Consider the following 20502-nt stretch of genomic DNA (forward strand, 5'->3'; position numbering starts at 1 on the left):
ACTAATGAGGCCTCTTGGGGAGCAGCTCCTTCTCCCCTTCTTGCTCTTTCCTCAAGTCCACCCCCCCACCCAAACCCCAAAGTAGAGTCATTAACTCCTCAGGTCTCTCAGCAGCTTGATTTGTAACCTTGCATTATAAGAGGCTGGGGTCGGGGGAGGTGGGGGAGGAGGATGGAATTCACAGGGTCCTCCTGCCTGTTTGTACCATGCACTCTTTCACTGGTCAGCAATGCACTTAGAAAGGTCCTTCCAGCTCCAAACCTAAGAGCCTGGGGTTTTCCACAAACAAACACATGCATGTGGACAGTTTATCAAAGCAGGCTTTCAGGAGGGTGAGCCTTTGAGTATTTCTTCAGGGAAGGGTGCAGGAGTACCCTTGGATGTCCGTGTTGAGAGAATTGGGGACATCAGCTGGGGTATGCCCAGTATCCCCTCCCTCCATCTCCCAAGTCAATGACTTCTCCATGGCTGGAATGTCCTCCCTCCTCATCTATGCCTCTTGGCTTCCTTGAAGGCTCAGTTACACATTTTTCACACAAATAAGGTCAGATCTAAACAATCAGAAAAATATTAACAGCTCATGGGAAGACCAGTCCAATATAATAAAAATGTCAATTCTATCTAAAATAATCTCTATATTCAATGCCATACTAATCAAACTACTAAAATTATTTTATTGAACTAGAAAAAATAATAACAAAATTCATCTGGAAGAACAAAAAGTCAAGGGTATCAAGAGATATCTATTTTACATTTTGTAATGCTCTTTATATTTTCTTTAATCTTAAATTCTTCCCTTATGCATAGACTGACAAATGATTCCATGCTCTTCTAATTTACTTACTGCATCACCTTTTATGTGTAAACCATGCATCCATTTTGACCTTATCTTGGTATCTGGTGTGATATGTTGGTCTGTACCTAGTTTCTACCATACTTCTTTCCAGTTTTCCATCAGTTTTTATCAAATAATGAGCTTTTGTTCCAAAAGCTTGGATCTTTGGGTTTATCATATACTAGATTACTATGGGCATTTACTATAATGTAATATGTGCGTAATCTATTTCCACTGATCCACCACTCTATTTCTTATCCAGTACCAGATTGTTTTGATAATTACAACATTATAATACATTTTGAGATCTGGTTACAGCTAGACCACCTTCATATTATTTGTTTATTGACTTGCTAGTTTTCACTTCCTTTTTTTTTTTAAGTTTTCTTGTACAAAATGACTAATATGGAAATGTTTTGCATGACTGAACATGTATAACATATATCTGATTGCTTACAGTTTCAGGGAGAAGGGAGGGGAGAGGGAAGAAGGGAAGTATAGAATTTGGAACTCAAAACTTTTTTAAAAGGTTAAAATTTTTGTTTACAATTGGGGAGAAATTAAACATTATTCTAAAAAAGACAACTACAAACCCACCCTCTGAAAAGCCTTTCCCAGTCTCCCAAATGGCCAGGGTCTCACCACCCCCCATTTAGCCTGTTTGTAGCTGTTTGCTTATCATTTCCCTCACTGGAGGCTCCATGTGTGCTGACGCTGTCTTTTGCCTTTCTTCACCACCCCAGCTCTTAGCACAGTGGCTGGCACATAGGGAGTGCTCAGTAAATGCTTGTTGACTGACTAACTGACAAAAGCTATCGCTTTAAATTTCATCAATCGGGGGTGAATTGACTGGTTCAGATTGTTGTGGGTCATACTTCCCCCTTTGGGTGGGTTCTGGTGATCACTCACAGAGTTCCTGTTTGTTTTGTAAGTATCTTCTGAGAGGTAAGCAAGGACCAGAGATGGGCAGCCGAGCTAGGAATGGGGTGGGGAGGCTCGTAGTAGAGGTTTAACAGTGTTGGCTACCACTGGTTCCTTGGGTTCATTTCTTTTATATTTGTAACTGCTCCAGTTTAAAAAATAGCTGAACTTCAAATTATGCCCTGAGGATGGTGCCTCTGAGGGAAGATGCATCTGGAATTGAGCCTGGAGCTTCTAACCCTAAATCCAATAGGATCACCCCCATTTCACAGATGAGGAGAGTGAGGTTTATCTTGTTTAAGTTACTCGTCTGCAGCCACATAATCGGGTAGTGTAAAAGACAGGATCACAAGCTTAGTCTGACAAGAGACTGCAGAGGTTGCCTCGTCCATTCCCTCACTTCACAGATGCACAAACTGCAGGCTGGAGAACTCAGGTTATTGGCCCAAGGCCTGGCGGGTGGACCGAGCCACAACAGGAGCCTTGGTCCTTTTGAGTTTGGCAGTCTCTGTGGCACGCCAGGCCCAGGGTGCTCCACGGTCCCTCCTGTCTGGACTCCCTCCCGCTGCCCTCTCCCGTTATCCTCTGACATCCTAGCAAGGTGAGCAGGATCACCTGTTAGAGAGGTAGCCGGCTACCACCAGTAGCTGAGGACCGACTACCAAGAAGGGCTTGTGGCTGAATCCATCACAAAGGCACAGAGCTGTCCCAGAAACGGAGGAATTCCCAGAGAAGCGTTCAGGGCATGAGGAAGAAGCATCCCAGCCCTGAGGGCATAGCCAGGATCCCGGGATCAGACAAAATGACGCCTATTAACAGGAACTGGCAAAATAGGCATCAAGGTGTTTTTAGTTTTATTGTTGTTTGAAAACTTGCTCAGGGTGTGGCGTCATTTAAAACTCTGCTGCTTTTTAATGTTTCCATGCTTGGCTGTTCTAGTAAAGACCCATGCTCCTCCTCCTCCTTCCTCTTCTTCAATCTTGCAATCATTGGGGGTGGGAGGAGGGTTGCTAATATTTAATTCTCCTTCAGACATAAACAATTTTTACAAGGATGCTAGTTTATGCTTCACCTCTCCTGAGCACAGCCAAGCACGGTCTTCTTTCTGGGGACCCTTCCCCTCTTTTCTTTGTCTCTGCCTCGTCTCCCCTCTCATCTTCTCTCTCCCTCTATGTCTCCTGTCCTCCTCTCCTCGCTCTCTCTCTCCTCTTCAATCTGTTCATCTGTCTCTTTTGGTGTGTCTGCCTCTCTCTTTCTCAAATTGTGTCTTTCCTCATCTCCAGTTATCTCCCACTGCTCCTGCAGCCATTCTGGCTGCCCCTGCCCTTGGGGTCAGCCTGTTCTCGCTGCCATCGAAGTGCAGGGAGGGGGCGTGACCAGGGACCGCTCAGGATCTATTATATCATTCTACAGCATCAAAAGGCCCTTTCAGCACTGCCCATAAACAGGGCCAGGGGCAGCTAGGAGTTCTGTCATCCCCAGAGTCCTAAGTAGTGAATCACCTTGTCCTTGGAATTTGGGGGCTCTCTGGGATGGCTTCTAGAGACTCATTCATTCTCACTTCACATGTGAATTATGGAGTCCAATTCTCTGCCTCGTAATTAAAGGCTGGACACGCGTGTGTGTGTGTGTGTGTGTGTGTGTGTGTGTATCCATAGGATGGCTCTGCAAAAGCCTTTTAACTCAAGAGTATTTTGTTTTCACTCTGGCTAGGCATCTTGTAGGTGTATACAAACACAAAACTTCAAGATGTGATGTTTTCTTAGTCAGGTGGAGCTGATGGGTGAATTATTTGTGTTGTTTGGAAAGCTGGGAGCATGAGAAAGAAGAGAATGGAAGAAAAACAGCCCAGTCCTATTCATGAGGCTGAGAAGGATGGGAAACACCAAGAGGCAGAGTCAAAGGCTCTGAATGCAAAGCGACCACCTCTAGCAAGTGGCCGCGAGTCAGCATGGCTCCCATGAGACTCTGGAGGCCAATATGCAGGAGACAGGAGCAGAGATGGTGAAAGGAGTCTCAAAAGCCAAATGAAATTGAATTTTGATGCATCAAGCCATGATTCACACTGAATATTACTGTTTCAATCAAGTGCTTAGCTCAGCTTCTTCTCTGCCAGCCCTGGACAAGAATTCTATCAAGAACCTTCCAGAACACCGAACTGATTCAAGCCTCCAATTCACTTTCCTAAATCCATGTGACACGGAGAACTCTGACCTGGAAGTCAGAGGACCTCCTGCCTGGCTCTGCCACTTGCTTGCTGAGAAACTTTCCTAAGTCCCTTCCCCTCTCTGGGCCTCTTTTCTTCCATCCATAGAATGGGAGTTCGTAGAACTTGGAGCAACCTTCTCTGTAACAGTTGAGGAATATTCTGCGCTCTACTTCCCTTTTTACACACAGGGATCAAAATCTTCATTTTATAAGGAAAAACTTCCTAACAATCATGGCTGTTTCCAGTGTGTGTGGGGGTGGGGTGGGGTGGGGGGGTGTTTGCCTCAGGCAAAATGGAGGTCCTTACCCTTGTCTTGGGGATGAGTCTGAATGACTCTTTGCCAGTGGTGCTATAGAGGGGATGCCCACTCAGAGGAACAATGGAGCTGATGATCTCTGAGGTCTTTCCAACTCTGAAAGTTGCTGATTTTATTATTTTTGTGCCTCTCCCAGTGCCTAGCATGGTACTTTGCACATGGTAAGCATTTAACAAATGGTTATTGGTTGAGTGTTGAACTGGGATGAACATGAAAGACACAGCTTCATTTACTGGCATTGATGAGAGGGGTGCATTCTTGGCCAATGAAAGGGCTTAGAATAAGGATTAATAGAAAATGAAATAGACCAATCATTGATTCAGGCTGCTAGAAGACCAAAGCACCCCCTGGTGGTTCTCATGTCACTTAAAAAGTACCTTCAGCCCAGGGCTAGGCCAAGTGGAAATGCCTGGACTTTGAGGGTAAAATGCACTCTAGTTACTTAAAGAAGAAAGCATGGGGCTGGAAATGAGGAAACCTGGAATTCAATGTTGGTTCCTCCAGCTACTTGTGGAATAACCTCAGCTAAGTCATTTAACCTTTCTTAGAGCTTTCCTTATTTGTAAAATTAGAGGATCTGCAAACTGTAACTTCTATGATGCTGAGGCCCAGCTAGAAGGCAAGTCAGCAGTCTGGCAGGACTCAAACCCAAGAATTTGGCATAGACAAAGTCATTTGTGCACTAAGCCTACATTTTTACCAAGGAATTACTAAGGCATCGAGCTTGACCTCTCCAATATATATGACAGTCATCCAGAGTCTGCAGGAAGATATCTGCTCATGGTACCCAAAGCAGCCCATTCTACTCTGACTCTTAGACCGAGCTGAATCTGCTTCTATAATTTCTGCCAATTCCTCATAAATCTTCCCTCTGGGGTCAAGCAGAAAGAGCCTAATCTCTCATCCATGTTGCAGCTCTTCAGAGAGCAGAAGACTTCTATTTTATCCTCCCTCAGTCTTCTCTTCTGTAGCTTCTTGAACCAGACCTCAGGGGTCTCCTCTCCAATCCCCTTCCTGAGCTGGTTGCCTTCTTCTTGACTTTCTCTTTTTCAGGTAAATGATCTCCTGGGTTTTCAGATGGCCAAAGACAATCCAGGGGAAAAAGAAGGGGAAGCCAAAAGAAGCACCTGGAGCATGACGTGCTCTTCACTAAGGGGAACCCTACATTGGGTATCCCACAGGTAGTGCTGTTAGAGTGGGGGCAACCTTACCGTTGGATAAGATAGGTCTAGAAAGAATGCCTGCGTGTCCAAGGCCTTGCTAGGTTTTCTGTCCTGATCTGTCTCTGCCCTTGACTTGGGCAAACCCGACCTGAGATCCCAAGAACAAGCTTCCAGCCCTAAGAATAACCCACCCAGCCTCCATTATTCACAAGATAAACCTATGGGTCTGAGCACACACTGCTGGATTACTGTCAGGATCAAACAGCCTATTGATCTCATGTACCACCAAAGACTCCTGGAGACAATGGTGATACTAACAAGGACTGATCTTCATCGCTTCCTTCCTGGTGATCCTCCAGGCTGGTGCCTGTAGAGTGACTTCTGTCTGTGGGTCAGAAGAGCCTTTCTGAAGCACACACCTGCTGCCCTGATGTGCGTTGGTACTGGAGGCTCTTTCTGTTCCTCGTCCCTGCAGACATGGTGCATTTGTTACTTTGTTGTCTTGTATTCCCCAAGTAGACTACAAGCTCTTGAGGGCAGGGACTGCCTCACAGTCGTGTCTGCAGTCCTGGTGTCTGGCACATGGTAAGTGTTTAATAAATACCTATTGACTGATTGATTGATGGGCGTAGGCGCTTCCTAGTAGATGTTTCTCAGTTCCATACATCAGCTTCACTCAGCTGGCACCAATCCAACATTAATGAGATCAGGGTAGAGAGCTGAATGTCCCTGGGGGTCAGTCAGTTGTGCTTCAGAGGCCTATCCTACAAATGTGGGCCTTTGTTGGGAGGGAGGAAGAATGACTGGAGATAACACAGACAGATGATTCAAATCCTTCCACTCAACTGGGAAAAGGAGGCTAGCAACAGCTCACAGCATATCTTTGTATGCGAAAGACAGTCCACTGTTATATCAGCATTCCTGATTTAAATGAATTCCATCCTTCTAATGAGCTTTGGCTCATTGGCTGATGGCCACTGTTGCTGTTTCCTCTTTGCATCACTGCAATCACTCAGGGTGATGGATGGCACTGGGGGTAGGTGTCTCTCTCTTACACGGTAGCTAATAGAAATGAATCACTCATCACTGCCAATATCAATGACCATGAATAGCTATTGCACTGAGGATCCCAGCTAAGATGTAGTCATTGGTAGCACTATGGTGGCCAGCTGTGAACTTACCTTTGTAGTCAGGCTAAAGTGAAATGGTATTCCTTTTCCTTAGAATTCGTTTAGGCTGAAATCTACTCCAGTCTATCCCGTCCTAACCCAGAATGACCAAAAAACACTTAGATTCTTCAAGGATTCATGATTTTCACAGTAGGAGAGGCACCTAGGTGGATAGAGCACTGGGTCGAGAGTCAGGAAGACCCGAGTTCAAATCTGACTTCAGACACTTACTAGTTGTGTGATCCTGGGCTCACTTTCCTCTTCTGTACAATGGGGATAATAATAACATCTCCCTCCCATGGTTGCTGTGAGGATCAGAAGAGATTATATTTGTAAAGTGCTTCACACAGTCCCTGGCACATGGTAGGTGCTTAATAAATGCTTGTTCACTTCTTCCCCTTTCCTATCAACATTATATCTCTTCTATGACTCAGCAAATGGTATTTGAGATTTGTAGTGGCCAAAACCTTCACCAGCCTGCAGCCAGTCTGAGCAGGAACCTCTCTGGACTTTGCCAGAATGGTCTTTGGAGGCAAATGTGGGTAGCTCATCAGTCCATTTCCTGGTGGTTCCTCCCTTGTGCCCAATCCATTTCCTCATGGTCATGTATCTCTTCAATGAGATCTAGATGATGCCCACTTCTCACATGTGATTCCTGGCTCTTTTTAGGTGGCTGGCTCCTCATGCCCACCATGGACACCTCCAGCAATATTTTGAGTGAGCTGCACGTTTGATTCTTTGGAGATCATGATCCTCCACAATTCACTATCATATGACAGGATTGGAAGAATACTGGCATGAACTGTCGGCCTTGTTTTAGGGAGAAGCTTGGGGGTTATATATGACACAGCACAATCTCTAAATCATAATACTTCCAAAAAGCAATTCAATTCACTCTCTTCGTATTTAATTCTGGCTTCAACTTTTCATCCATCTGCTGAATTTGTCCAAGAAATTCTTCACAAGGGGCCAGCTTCTATGTAATGTCCATTCAACCACAAATTTATCATCTGGACAATGGACACTCTTCGTCCACCTGGCTGTTGAGTAATTATTGCTCTAACTCCTCAAACAGCTGTCAAAATAATTTTCCTAAGCTTCTGGTCTGCCCCAAACACTCCCACTCCTCCCCCCCTCCAAACAAGGCAAAACAAACTCATTTTCCTGTTGCTTACTGAATTATGAATATAATCCAGGGCAGAACCAAGACAACGGAGTAGAGAAAGCACTATAGACAAACTCTCCCAACATTCCCCTCTAAAACAATGACTCAAATTTAATTCTGGAGTGGAAAAGCCAAAAAAAGGTCAGGTTGAGGCATTTTTTTTTCCAGCTCAAGACAACTTAGGAAGTCTGAAGGAGAGGTGTGTGACACTGGGTGGGGGTTGGCTCAGAGCCCATGTGGTGGCGACAGCAGCAGCTCTGCAAGCTCTCTGGCCAGAGATGGTCAGGTGGTTGGGGTGTGGGGGGCAGGGCTCAGGCAGCTTGTCAGAGATTACAGGGGACTCCTTTCCTAGCACCGGGTATAGGATTGCGTGCTGTGCGGCAAATCCATCGTCTATTCCCACTTCTGCGTCACAGTTCCAGGGTGGAGAGGGGTGCTTGTGGGTGCAAGGAAGCAGGGGCCCTGAGGAGCAACAGTGATTTCAGCTGCAAAGGGCTGAAAGTCCGCCCTGGGTAAGAACCAAAGAGGAGACCAGGAAGGCTGTGACCACGCTTCTCCCTGGATCATGCCATTTTGGAAGCACTGCAAGACCTCAGAACTAAGTCTGAAAACAGCAGCAGGAAAAAGTCTGAAGCTTGGGGCATTCTCCCCTCCTCCACCCCCACCTCTGGGAACAGAGCCCAACTCTGACATACAGTTCAAAGTCAAGAAACAGGTCGGAAAAATGAACCAACAACAACAACACAATGAGAATCTGCCTGTAAAAAGGGAAGACCGAGACACAAACTGAGAAGAGGACAACAATGTCAGAGCAGCCAAAAGCAAAGGCTCAAATGAGGCCATAAATGAATCTTTCTGTTTTTCTGCATTTGTTTGTGAGGGTTTTTTTTTTAAGGCAATTGGGGCTCAGTGACTTGCCCAGGGTCACACAGCTAGTGTCAAGTGTTTGGTCTGAGGCCGGATTTGAACTCAGGTCCTCCTGACTCCAGGGCCAGTGCTCTATCCACTGCGCCACCCAGCTGCCCCCATTTGTGAGGTTTTAATGCCCTAATGCAGGGTCAATTTTTGTGAAGGTGTCATGTACAGCTGAGATGAAAAAAAAAGGTACTCCTTTCTGTTCCTGTTCAGTTTCTTCCAGAGGTATGATGTATCTGATGTTCTAATATCCTATTCACATCCTCCACTTCTGTTTTGTTTAGTTTATGATTAGATTTCATTTAGCTCTAGGTGACCCATACCAGGCTGTGCATCTGCTGGGCTCTGGGATCAGAGCAGAGGCCCTCTCCTCGCCCACTCTGACCTGTTTCCCAGTCGCAGGCCACACCCTTGATACCACCCTACTCACCTCAACGCCCCTTCCTCCAGCTATAGCAAAAAGACAAGAAAAAGAAACTGAAGGGATAAAAACAGCCAATGGGGAAGCAAAAGATTACTGTTTGCAGAGGATATGATGGTATTCTTAGAGAACCCTAGAGAATCAAGTAAATAATTAACAACTTTATCAAAGTCGCAGGATACAAAACAAACCTACACAAATTATCAGCATTTCTGTATACTACCAACAAAACCCAGCAGGAAGAGATTAAAAAAAAAATAAAGAGGGGCAGCTGGGTGGTGCAGTGGATAGAGCTCCACCTTGGAATCAGAAGGACCTGAGTTCAAATCTGGCCTCAGACACTTGACACTTACTAGCTGTGTGACCCTGGGAAGTCACTTAACCCCAATTGCCTTACCCCCCCCCAAAAAAAAGAAGAAATTCCATTTAAAATAACTATAGATAATATAAAATACTTGGGAATTTACCTGTCAAGGTAAAGTGCACTATATGAAGAAGGTTACAAAACACTTTTCACACAAATAAAGACAAATCTAAACAACTGAAGAAATATTCATTGCTCACAGGTAATGTAATAAAAATCACAATTCTATTTAAATTACTTATTCAGTGCTATACCAATCAAACTACCAAAGAATTATTTTAGAGAGCTAGAAAAAAATAATTAAATTCATCAGGAAGAAAAAAAAATGAGGGGAGACATTCTGGCAGTATCAAACTACATTACAAAGTGGTAATCATCCAAAAAAACCTGGTACTGGCTGAAAAATAGAGTGGTATATCAGTGAAATAGATTAGTTAGATGATACGCATTAGTAAATAAGCACAGAAATTTAGTGTTTGATAAACCCAAAGATCCAAAATTTGGGGGCAAAAACTCAGTATTTGGCAAAAATTGCTGGGAAAACTGGATATCAGTTTTGCAGAAACTAGGCATAGACCAACATCTCACACCATATTCCAAGATAAGGTCAGAATGGAGAAATTACTTAAGATATGAAGGAAATTAAGAAAGCATGGAAAAATATACCTGTCAGATCAATGGATAAGGGAAGAGTTTATGACCAAACAAGGGAGAGAAAGGATCATAAGAAGTAAAATGGATAATTTTGATTACATGAAATTAAAAAGTTTTTGCAGAAACAAAACTAACACAACTAAATTTAGAAGGAAAGCAGGAAACTGGGGAGGGGAGTGAAGTACAGGAAATTTCTCTGATAAAGGCCTCATTTTTCAAATATATAGGAAAATGAGCCAAATTTATATATATAAAAAGGCCATTTCCCAATTGACAAATGGTCAAAGGATATGAACAGGTGGGTTTCAGAAGAAGAAATTAAAGCTATCAATAGTCACATTAAAAAATACTCAAAATCACTATTGATTAGAGAAATGCCAATTAAAACAACTCAGAGATAGTACCTCACACCTAACAGATTTGGCTACTATTATAGAAAGGGAAAATGACAAATGCTGGTGGGGATGTGGGAAAACTGGGACAGTAATGCACTGTTGGTGGAACTGTGAACTGATTCAACCATTCTGGAGAGCAATTTGGGACTATGCTCAAAGGGCTATAAAACTGTGCATACCCTTTGACCCAGCAATAGCACTACTATGTCTGTATCCCCAAGAGATTAAAAAAAAAAACGAAAAGTACCTATATGTACAAAAATATGTATAGCAGTCTTTTTGTGATGGCAAAGAATTGGAAACTGAGGGGATGGCCAATAATTAAGGAATATCTGAAAAAGTTGTGGTATGATTGTGATGGAATATTGTAAGAAATGACAAGCAAGATACTTTCGGAAAACCTGGAAACACTTACATGAACTGATACAAAGTGAAGTGAGCAGAACCAGGAGAACACCGTACACAGTAACAGCAATACTGTACAATAATCAACTGTGAACGACTTAGCTCTTCTCAGCAAGACAATGATCTAAGACAATCCCACAGGACTCATGATGAAAAATGCTATCCACCCCCAGAGAAAGAACTGATGAAGTCTGAATGAAGATTGAAGCATGCCTTTTTTTTTTTTACTTTCTTTACTCTTCTTTTGTTTTTTGTTCTTGGTCTGTGTTTTCTTTTACAACATATCTAATATAGAAATGTTTTGCGTGATGGAACACGTATAACTTACATCAAATTGCTTGCCTTTTCAATGAGGGCAGAGAAGGAGGGAGAGAATTTGGAACTTAAGATTTAAAAAAAAGAATTGAAATATTTGCATATAATTAGAAAAAAATTTTTTTAAAGTAAAACTTGGCTCAGACATACACACATCAAAAAAGGAAGGTGGAAAGATGGGAAGAAAGGAAGGAAGGAAGAAAAGGAAGAAGTCTGGATGGAATGAAAAAAGGAAGGAAGGAAGAAAAGAAGGAAGAAGTCTGGATGGAATGAAAAAAAGGAAGGAGGGAAGGGAGAGCAGGAGGAAGACAATAAAAGAAAAAAAAGAAAAAAACCTATCATTTTATCAAAAGTTGTATAGTAGAACCAGGAAAACAATGTACATAGTAACAGCAACATTGTACAATGATCAACTATGAATGACTTCACTATTCCCAGCAATACGATAATCCAAGACAATTCCAAAGGATTCATGAGAAAAAAATGCTATTCACATCCAGAGAAAGAACTGAAGGAGTTTAAATGTAGATCTAAGTATGCTATTTTCACTTTATTTTTTTCCATGTTTTTTTTTGTTTGGTCTGTTTCTTCTTTCATAACATGACTAGTATATAAACATGTTTTACATGCTTGCATGCATATAACCTATATTAAATTGCTTACTGTCTTAGAGAGGGGGGAGGTAAAAGACAGAGAAAATTTGGAGCTCAAATTTTTAAATGAACGTTAAAATTTGTCTTTACATGTAATTTGAAAAAATAAAATGCTAGAATTTTCAAAAAAGTTGTATGTTATCTTGGGTTGCCATCAACAATATATCTCTTTTGAGTTAGCTTTACTATTCAAACTTAACATTCTTTCATTTATTTTCTTATAGAGATTGCTCTCCCACAGCCAAAAGATAAAAATCTCATGGGCCCATTACAGAAAGAGAATTATCTCAAACACTTTGAATAAAGATAATTTTCATTTTTAAAGACATTCCTCTTCTTAGATAGTTGGACTCCAGCTGAACCAGTTATGACAAGCCTTAAGAACAAAATGCATATCATCTCCGGTTGCTCCTTCTTCAAGGCAATCCTGATTTGGTAACTTGGCCAACTCTTACATAATCTTGCATTTACATCCCTTGAAAACAGTGCCTTTTATAAAAATACTTAATGGCAGAATAGGGTAAAAATTGTTAACCTCACATTGATGATGAAGTGAGGCATTATTAAGTAATGCTTACTTTTGCATCCTAACCTGCAATTACCACATGCAAAAAATGACGATGATGATGTCTTTTTGACCCAGGGCAGTAGGGTATCTGAAATGATTTCGTGACCAGCCCCACATAGCACCTTGAGGGCAGTCATGGTGCACTCAACTAATCCAGTAAGCATGCATTAAATGCCTCCTTTGTGTCAGACACTGGGGTCTTCAAGGCTTCTATTCTTCCTCTTGAGCTTCTCTCCTGGAGGAAATGGATCTGTTCTTTCAAATTTAATGATTCCCTATTGTTTCTTTCAGGTGCCTCTTTTGCCTCCACCTCTGGAAGCCAGCAGCGCACAGTAGGCATTGATGCTAGGACCTCAGAATTACTCCCTAGACCCTGGATAGACCCTCTCATCTCCCAGCGTTTAGTTCTGCATATAAAAGGTTCAGCTGCATGTCATTCAGGCAGAAAACAGTGTGCCAGAGTGAACTAAGCCATTTCTGGCTGTTTATTTTTGGATTATAATTTTATTTCACTTTCTGGGTCTTGTTATCAAAGAAACTTGCTTCTTGGCACAGAAAGGTCCCAGTGGAAAATGAAAATCAAATTCAAAGTGAAAACTGTAGGTATGAAATGGGTGTTTTGTATAGGTCTCTGCTTTTAATCTCTTTATGTGCTGGAAACGCACTGCCCCATTTCTTTCCAATGCAATCAAGGAGCTGGCACCTGGAAAACCATGAGGCAGGTAAAGCATTACACTTGGAAGCTTCATGCAGACACCTTAAATTTGGGAGAAGGAATCTGTTTTAAAACCCAAGAACAAAGCTGCCAGCCCCTTCGATGGGCTTGCCAAACAAAAGCATCAACATAGACTTCCATAAATGTTTGTTAAAATCCAACATATTTTCCTTAGCTCCAGTTGAGTTCAACAAACACCTGATCCACATCCGGGGTCTGCCACTCATGATCTCGTGAGGCCCTGGCTAAGTGCGTTCTCCTCGCTAAGCCTGCTTCTTGTGTAAAATGGTGGGCCTGGACTGGTACTTTCTACGTGCCAGGCAGGCCCTGGGCTATGCAGGTTCCATGCTACTCTAATCTCTGATTTTCTGATCCTCTATCCAAAGCAGTATGCTATTATACTTGGAGACAGAAAGATTTAAAACACCAACAGGCAAAACTGCCCTCAGGGAGCTCCCCTCCTATCATGGGGGACATGATGTGTGGACAGGTAAGTATAATACAAGATGGAGTTTGACCTGGGCAAAAGGGGATACAGACAACTACTCAAGGAATACCTCTTTTTTTTGGGGGGGAGGGTGTTTTGAGCTCTTGAGTTTAGCCTTGATGGAGAGGATTTAGATTGAGGCAATGAAGCAGGAGACCAACAACATGGGGACGTCTGAGGTGGTATCTGCCAAGCTCAGGGAATGGCTCATAGTCTAGTCTGGCTAAGAAGTCGAGCAGGAAATGGGTCAAAGTGCTTGAAGGAGAGCAATAAGGCTAGAGGGGGAGGAGGTTGGGATCCCCCTTTGGAGGGCCTTAAATGGTAGGCTATGGAGTTTTTATTTTATCCTAGGGGTAAAAGAGAAAAGCCATGGAAGAGTTTTCTTTCTTTCTTTTTCTTTCTTTCAGCACAGGTGTCCCATTGGTCAGTATGCTAGAAAGAGTAAGTGATGGATGTACTGAAGAATGGGGAGATGGGAAACTAACTGGGAAGCTAATAGTCGAGAAAAGAGGGGGAAACAGTGTGAGGGAAGAGAATGGGGTGAGTTGGAGAGATCACAGAGGCAGAATTAACCGATAGCATGCGAGGAGTGAAGGTGCATGAGAGGACTCGGCTCCCTGGCCAGTGAGGGCATGAGTGGAAAGAGGGAAGTTGTGCGGAAGGCCTAGCATGGGGCGGGTGGGAAGGAGTTTTGAGATTTGGACATGGTTAGTAGGAGGCATCGGTGTAACATCTGGGTGACACTCAGGAGGCAAATGGATGAGACTAAAAGCTTCAGGGAAAAACTAGGTCACAGAACTTGTCTGAACAGCATCCTTTTTTTTTTTCTTTCCCCCACTATGTACATTAAAGAGAGAAACCATCACCTTATTGCCCTTAGCTGGAAACTCCTTGAAAGTAAGAACAAAGTTCAATCTGCATCTCCTGTTGTTGGGACATTTTCCTCACCTCAAGCCTCAATTTGCCCACTGGCTATTTCTCTTATGATCTGGGTGCTGACAGAATGTCTTTCCCTCCCCGATGAGAGCCTGAAGACAATCAACACGTCTTCTGCTTCTCTTTGAAATGACCAGTTCTTTCCCCAACCCCGTTCTGGCATGGACTCACTGCCCTGGCCTTTGAACTTGTCTTTTCTAAAACTTGGTGCCCTAAACTCAGTCTTCTGAATCTGACCTGACGAAGTGTGAGGACAGAGGGACTGTCTCTTCCTTATTCCTGGAAGGGATGACGCCCTTATGGTACTCCATGCTGGCTGTCCTTATTGACTTATACGGAGTTTATAGTCTTCTAAAATCTCCAGCTCTCTTAAAGACAGACAGTCAATAATGCCCGCCCCCTTCTTATGACTGGCACACAGTAAATGTTTAATAAATACCTTCACTGATTTATCTGTCAGTTTTTTGAAGCAAAGTGTAAGATACCACATTTCTATTTCATTTCCTGTTGTTATTACTAGTTCCAGCCCAACCTTCCAGCTTGTTGAGAACCTTCTGATCTTGGCACCCAGGGTCTTGTCAGCCATCTTTCCCTATCTTTGTGGCATCTGTAAATTGGATAAAGATGCTGCCTCTACCTTTATGCTCCCTTCATGGCTTTGTAGACACCTGGGTAGTCCAATGGATAGTGTTGGACCTGGAGTCAAAAAGAACTGAGTTCAAATCCTCTCTCACAAACAAATAAGCCTGCCTTCCTCAGTTTATCCACCTGTAAGATGGGGCAATAACAGTACTTACTTAACATGGTTGTTGCGAAGGTAAGATGAGATACAGGAAAGTATCTGGCAAACCTTCCAAGCACCACGTAACGATATGCCTACTATGATTTATCCACTTTACAGAAATATACCCAACTGTACTATCATCCAGGCCATTCCTTAGCACATTTTCCAAAAAACGCATAACACACTTCACCCAAAGCTGAAATCCAAACGAATCCTTTCTATAGAATTCTCCACGTTCTACCAGGCAGCAGGAGTGCAGTGTGGTGGAAAGAGTGCATAGGTCCAAAGGCCTGGGTTCAAATTTCACCTGGCACTACTTAGTGACCTTACCAAATTCCTTAAAATCTCTAAACCCATTTGCTTGTGTGTAAAATGAGGTCAATGGCCTAGGCCCCTGGCTCAAAAGCCAGACAGACATTATCCTATTTAGCAGATGTTATTTCTCCAAATGCAGGAGCTGCAGCCCTTAGGGATTTTTTTTCAGCAAGGAATGAATCGGTGAAATCCCAGGTGACTGTAGTGAGACAGTTTTCAAGTATGAGAGGCTGAGCTTCTGCTTTTCTGCTCTAGAGCCTGGAGGTGATGGACTGCACCTTGAGTAAGAAGCCAGACCTTGCAGCAAAGCTGATCCACAACTGCAGGACTGAGCTCATCAGACTATTCTCTAGTTGGGTGAAGACAGAGGCTTTATTGTGTAAAAGTAAATGAAGCTCCAAAAGAATTCCTAACAAAATTCGAATTTTCCCATTTCACATTAATTTTAAAACCATCTAAGTTATAGTCAGCAAAATAAACGTTTCCTCCCAAAGATGGCGGACACTTGCAAACGTCAGCATTTCCTGACATGGGTCATTGGTTCTGCACTCAGATCACAACCTATTTAGCAGCAGAAGCGATTCCAGGCGTTGGAGCTGGAAAGAACCTTAGAAGTTACTGAGCCCAATCTCTTAATTTTACAGAAGAAGAAACTGAGGTGCAGAATTTGGGTGACTTGCTGAGTCACCTGAGGTGAAGTCTGAACCTGGGTTTTCTTGACTTCCAGCCCAATGCCCTACCCATCAGGCCATGCTGCCTCTTGAGAGCAATACCCTGAAATCCCACATAGAAAGAAAGAAAAAGAAACCAAACAGCCCAAGGTCCCGGAGCCACGTTTTAATGTAGAAGGATCCTCTTTGAACACACCTGAATTATCAATCCCTGATGAACCAGGTTGGTCGCTTCCTGTCTCGCTCGATGATTCTCTTGCCTTGATCTTCTGCCAAGGGAACTTCTCCTTGGTATAACACCACAGTCTCAACAGTGGGGGCCTTAAAAGGCCCCCCTTCCTGCTTCCCTATCTGCCTTCTGATTTGCGCAGTCTCCTCACGAACTTTTTTGTAGCAATAACCACAAAGGACATGCTTTTGTTTCAGATGGCCACATTCAGGACACACATCTATATTATTCTTAAAAAAAGAAAGAAAAAAGAAACCCAAACAAACCAGAAAGAAATGATTAAAAAATTGCACTTTAAGAAACATGGCATTTCATAGCACTTACAAGTTCAGGGGCAATGGTATGGAGGACAGAATGTGTATATAGCCTGTCAAAATCTAAATATAGTAAATTCCAAATACTTCGACAATTCAGTTACTCATACTACTGACTACGCAGCAGACGACACTACTTCTGAGCACAGACCAGGGAGAGAAATGTACAGGCCGGCACACGATTTCTCTCTATTGCTAACTAACCAGTACATCCATCAGCCGTCTAGCTTGCACTGAGGGCCCTACTATGTGTCAGGCGGTGCACCAAGGGCTGGCGGTACAAAGGAAAGAACCCCAGGCTCTGCCCTTGGGGAGCAGCTCATCTCATGGGGGAGACAACATGCTACCAAGATACAAACGGATCAGCTGGGGGGAGGCAGCAGAAGGTGGGCCCATAGCTGAGACCTGAAGGAAGCCTGGACACAGAGATGAGGAGAGGCCTTCAAGGCCAGGGCAGAGCCAGGGAGAGTGTTCGGCCTCAGGAGGAGGAGGGTCTCATTTATGAACACCCAGGAAGCCGGGGGCCTTGGATCTCAAAGCACATGGAGGGAGACAGGGACAGGTAACACAGGGCTCTCCAAGCTGGTGTGAGTACGGCCCTGGGACGGGCCGTCAGGCTTGGGGCTGGAGAGAAGGGCCACAGGAACAAACAGGGTTTGCCTCTTCCCTCTTCCCTGTTCTGGCTAAGAGATAGGAGGTCTATGGCTGACTGCTTGTTGGGGCTGGGAGGCAGAGAAACTTTGACCTTTTGTGGACAGGACAGAGAGCTTCGAGAGGAGAAGAAGGAAGGAGCAGAGCGGGAAGTACTCTCCTGCTTCCAAATAAGTCCGGCAGCTGCAGGACAGGAGACAGATGTGGGCAGCACGGCCAGCTCTGTTCCAGACTCATTTGGGGCCTGTGCTCTGCTTGTACGGATGCGCAGGCCCCTTGGGCAGGCCATACCTGCTGCTGTTCAGGACCCTGCGTCCTGCTGGGATGAGGAATAAGATCTGACTGTCAGAAACCTCGGGGGCATCTTGCCCACATGCATGGCCAGAGGTTTTAGAGGCTTGTGAGCTAAGGACAGCCACCAAGTGAGCGCGTCATGGTTTCCATGGGCAGGGAAGTGATAACCCTGCTCGGGGCTGCCACTACATCTAGAATTCAGGTCTGGGAGCCTCAAGTGAGGACAAACATCTGTGAACTGGAGGGGGTGGGGGCCAGGAGACCCACCCTCGAGTACCTGAGCTTGTTCTCCTTGGCCTGAGAAGGCAACGCTCTGATAGATGGCTACAAGTCACCACGAGGCAGAAGCCTGGAAAGGCCCGTTTCCTACCAAGTCATCCCGCTCCAAAGTGGAAGGGGTGGCTGTGGGAGGAGGGGCCTGCCCTCCCTCCATGAAGGGCTTCATGCAGGGGCCGAATGACCCCCCCCCCATCACCCAGGAGATGGGTCAGGCTAGATGGCTGCCCTCCAGCTCTGGGGCTCAGGCATTTGTGGGCACCCTCTATTTTATCTTTCATGCTGGCAAGCATTCTGTAGGGTTTTCAAAACAAATTTGGAGAATACACAGCCAACCCTAAACATCTTTTGTCTTCACATGAAAACATCATCTAGCAGAACTGCTGAACTCCTCTATCCTCTTCATGGTAATACATTGGGGCATCCCACATTCACAGGCTACACAGTCTTAAGGGAGGGAAAAACATAAACCTGAAGTCACTTGTTTACCTTCACTTTAATTAACTTCCGGGGGTTTCTTCTCCTACATCGATTAACTTCAATTGTCCGTCTGTTCTTGGGGGCCGCCATCCAAACAACTCCATCTAACAAGCTGGGAGTCTCTGCACCAGTGCTGGCTTCCGGCAGCGGCTGCAGGAGGGCAGCTGGGCCCTGCACCGCCATTGCTGGTCCTAGGAAGAACACAACACGCCTTCATTCACTGACAACCCGTCAGTGTCTTTCTCCAGCTCAGTGATGCCGATTCATGCAGACACCTCATTACTCTTCAGGATACAAGATGACTCTGCTGACATTCGCCCCTTGAGCAAAGGTCAAGCTGGAAATGGGTTGGAATCTGCTGTCAGGTCTGCAGTGGAAGAAAAGCTAAACCCCAAAAAGCAGGCAAGTCTTATCTATTAAACTCCACCAACGGACCCAGCTGGGCCAAGAAGAGACCAAGAGGAACTGAGGTGGGAGCCATTTTGGAAATCGCTTAGCCTATCTCAAGCAATGCTACGGGCCTGCAAACCCTCATCTAGCACCATCTTGGAAGAATCACAATGACAAGTAACTGGAGACTAATGGGAGGAGGCTGGCCAGGAGAGGAACGGCTCTCTGCTGGAGGGGCACAGGATGGGTGTGTGACGATGTGGCACCAAGTGACCTCTGGAAAGTGGCACATCAACGAGATCACAGACCCCCATGTATGAGCATATGGGCCAGAGGCCCAGGCCACAACACTTGGTCCATTTGGAGTGAATTTCCTGCCAGGGCAGTACTGATAAAATTGGGGACAGCCCGTCTACCTCCATTAACTGGCTCAGAAAACACAGTGTGAGGTGGGATGTTACAGGGCAGCAGGTTCCAAAGAAATCATGTTTTGGTGGAATGATATCTCAGAGTATTTTACTTTATTATACTGCAGCATTCCAATGTGGAAGCAGTCACAGGATTCAGAACTGGAGGGGAATTCAGAGACCAGCCTTTCCAACTCTCACGCAAGAGATAGGGAAACTGAGGCCCAGGCGCCAGGACACAAAGTAGCCCCTGCCCTGCCTGAGCCTCACAAGCTCCTGAGGAATACAAAACACACACATACATACACACACACACACACACACACACCACACACACACACACACACACACACACGGAAGAGACCATCTGAGGAGGGGAATCAGGAACAACTTCATGAAGGGAGGGGCTGCGTTTATCACTTTACACAACAACCCTGTGAGGCCCTTGCTATTATTATTATCTAGAGGAGGAAACTGAGGCAAACAGGGCTAGTAAGTGTTTGAGGGTTCATTTGAACCCCAAGCCTTGTCTCCGGGCCCAGTTCTCTATCCAAGTCCCCATGTGGCCTCTATGTTGGGCAGGGAGGTCAGGAGCTTCACGCTGTACAGAGACAGAGATGCTAACTGGGCTCGGGAACAGCAGCAGGGCGTACACAGAGGTCAGAGGGCCTTGCACCGGGCGGGGCAGGGGCAGAGGGAGGAAAGGGCTGCTGAGGGCAGGCGGGGGAAGGGCTCTGTGCTCCGGATGGGAGGCCAGGCTAGGCAGGGCTCAGAAAGGAGCCGGTGGGCGGTGAAGACACGGGTCAGACCCGCAAAGGACGGAAGTGACAAAGCAGCTCTGAAGGCAAGGCCTCCGAGGTAGCTGGCATACGGCCCGCATTTCGGGGATCACCGGGGCCTTTATTAAAGGTCCGGCCGACACAGCCTGGGGCCGGGGTGCAGAGGTGACTGAGGATGAGCGGGGACCCGCAGGACTGGGGGGGGCGGGTTTCGGTGCAGCCCCCGATCCCGTGTTAGAACAAGGCTTGAACCGAAACCGGCCGCGGGGTCCAAGCCTGGGGCGCCCCAGATCGGGAAGGGGCAGT

General features: G+C 45.0%; 1 protein-coding gene across 3 annotated transcripts in view; it reads right to left on the reverse strand.

The window, feature by feature from the left end:
• MRPL32 (mitochondrial ribosomal protein L32) overlaps positions 1 to 20502 on the reverse strand; it is a 63365-nt gene that overhangs the window by 42012 nt on the left and 851 nt on the right. Inside the window, exons 2-4 of one of the 3 annotated variants that reach the window (XM_020964483.2) lie at positions 18630 to 18811; positions 16573 to 16835; positions 11129 to 13171 (exon numbers count right to left, since the gene is read on the reverse strand). In XM_020964483.2, coding sequence (XP_020820142.1) covers positions 16581 to 16835; positions 18630 to 18811 — 437 coding nt within the window. In that variant the 3' untranslated portion in view covers positions 11129 to 13171; positions 16573 to 16580. Of the gene's footprint in view, positions 1 to 11128; positions 13172 to 16527; positions 16836 to 18629; positions 18812 to 20502 lie in introns of those variants that run through there. The other 2 variants (XM_020964482.2, XM_020964481.2) reach the window with 2 other exon arrangements.

Source organism: Phascolarctos cinereus, unplaced genomic scaffold (genome assembly GCF_003287225.1).
Source record: "Phascolarctos cinereus isolate Bilbo 61053 unplaced genomic scaffold, phaCin_HiC Scaffold_4;HRSCAF=312, whole genome shotgun sequence".
NCBI lineage: Eukaryota > Metazoa > Chordata > Mammalia > Diprotodontia > Phascolarctidae > Phascolarctos > Phascolarctos cinereus.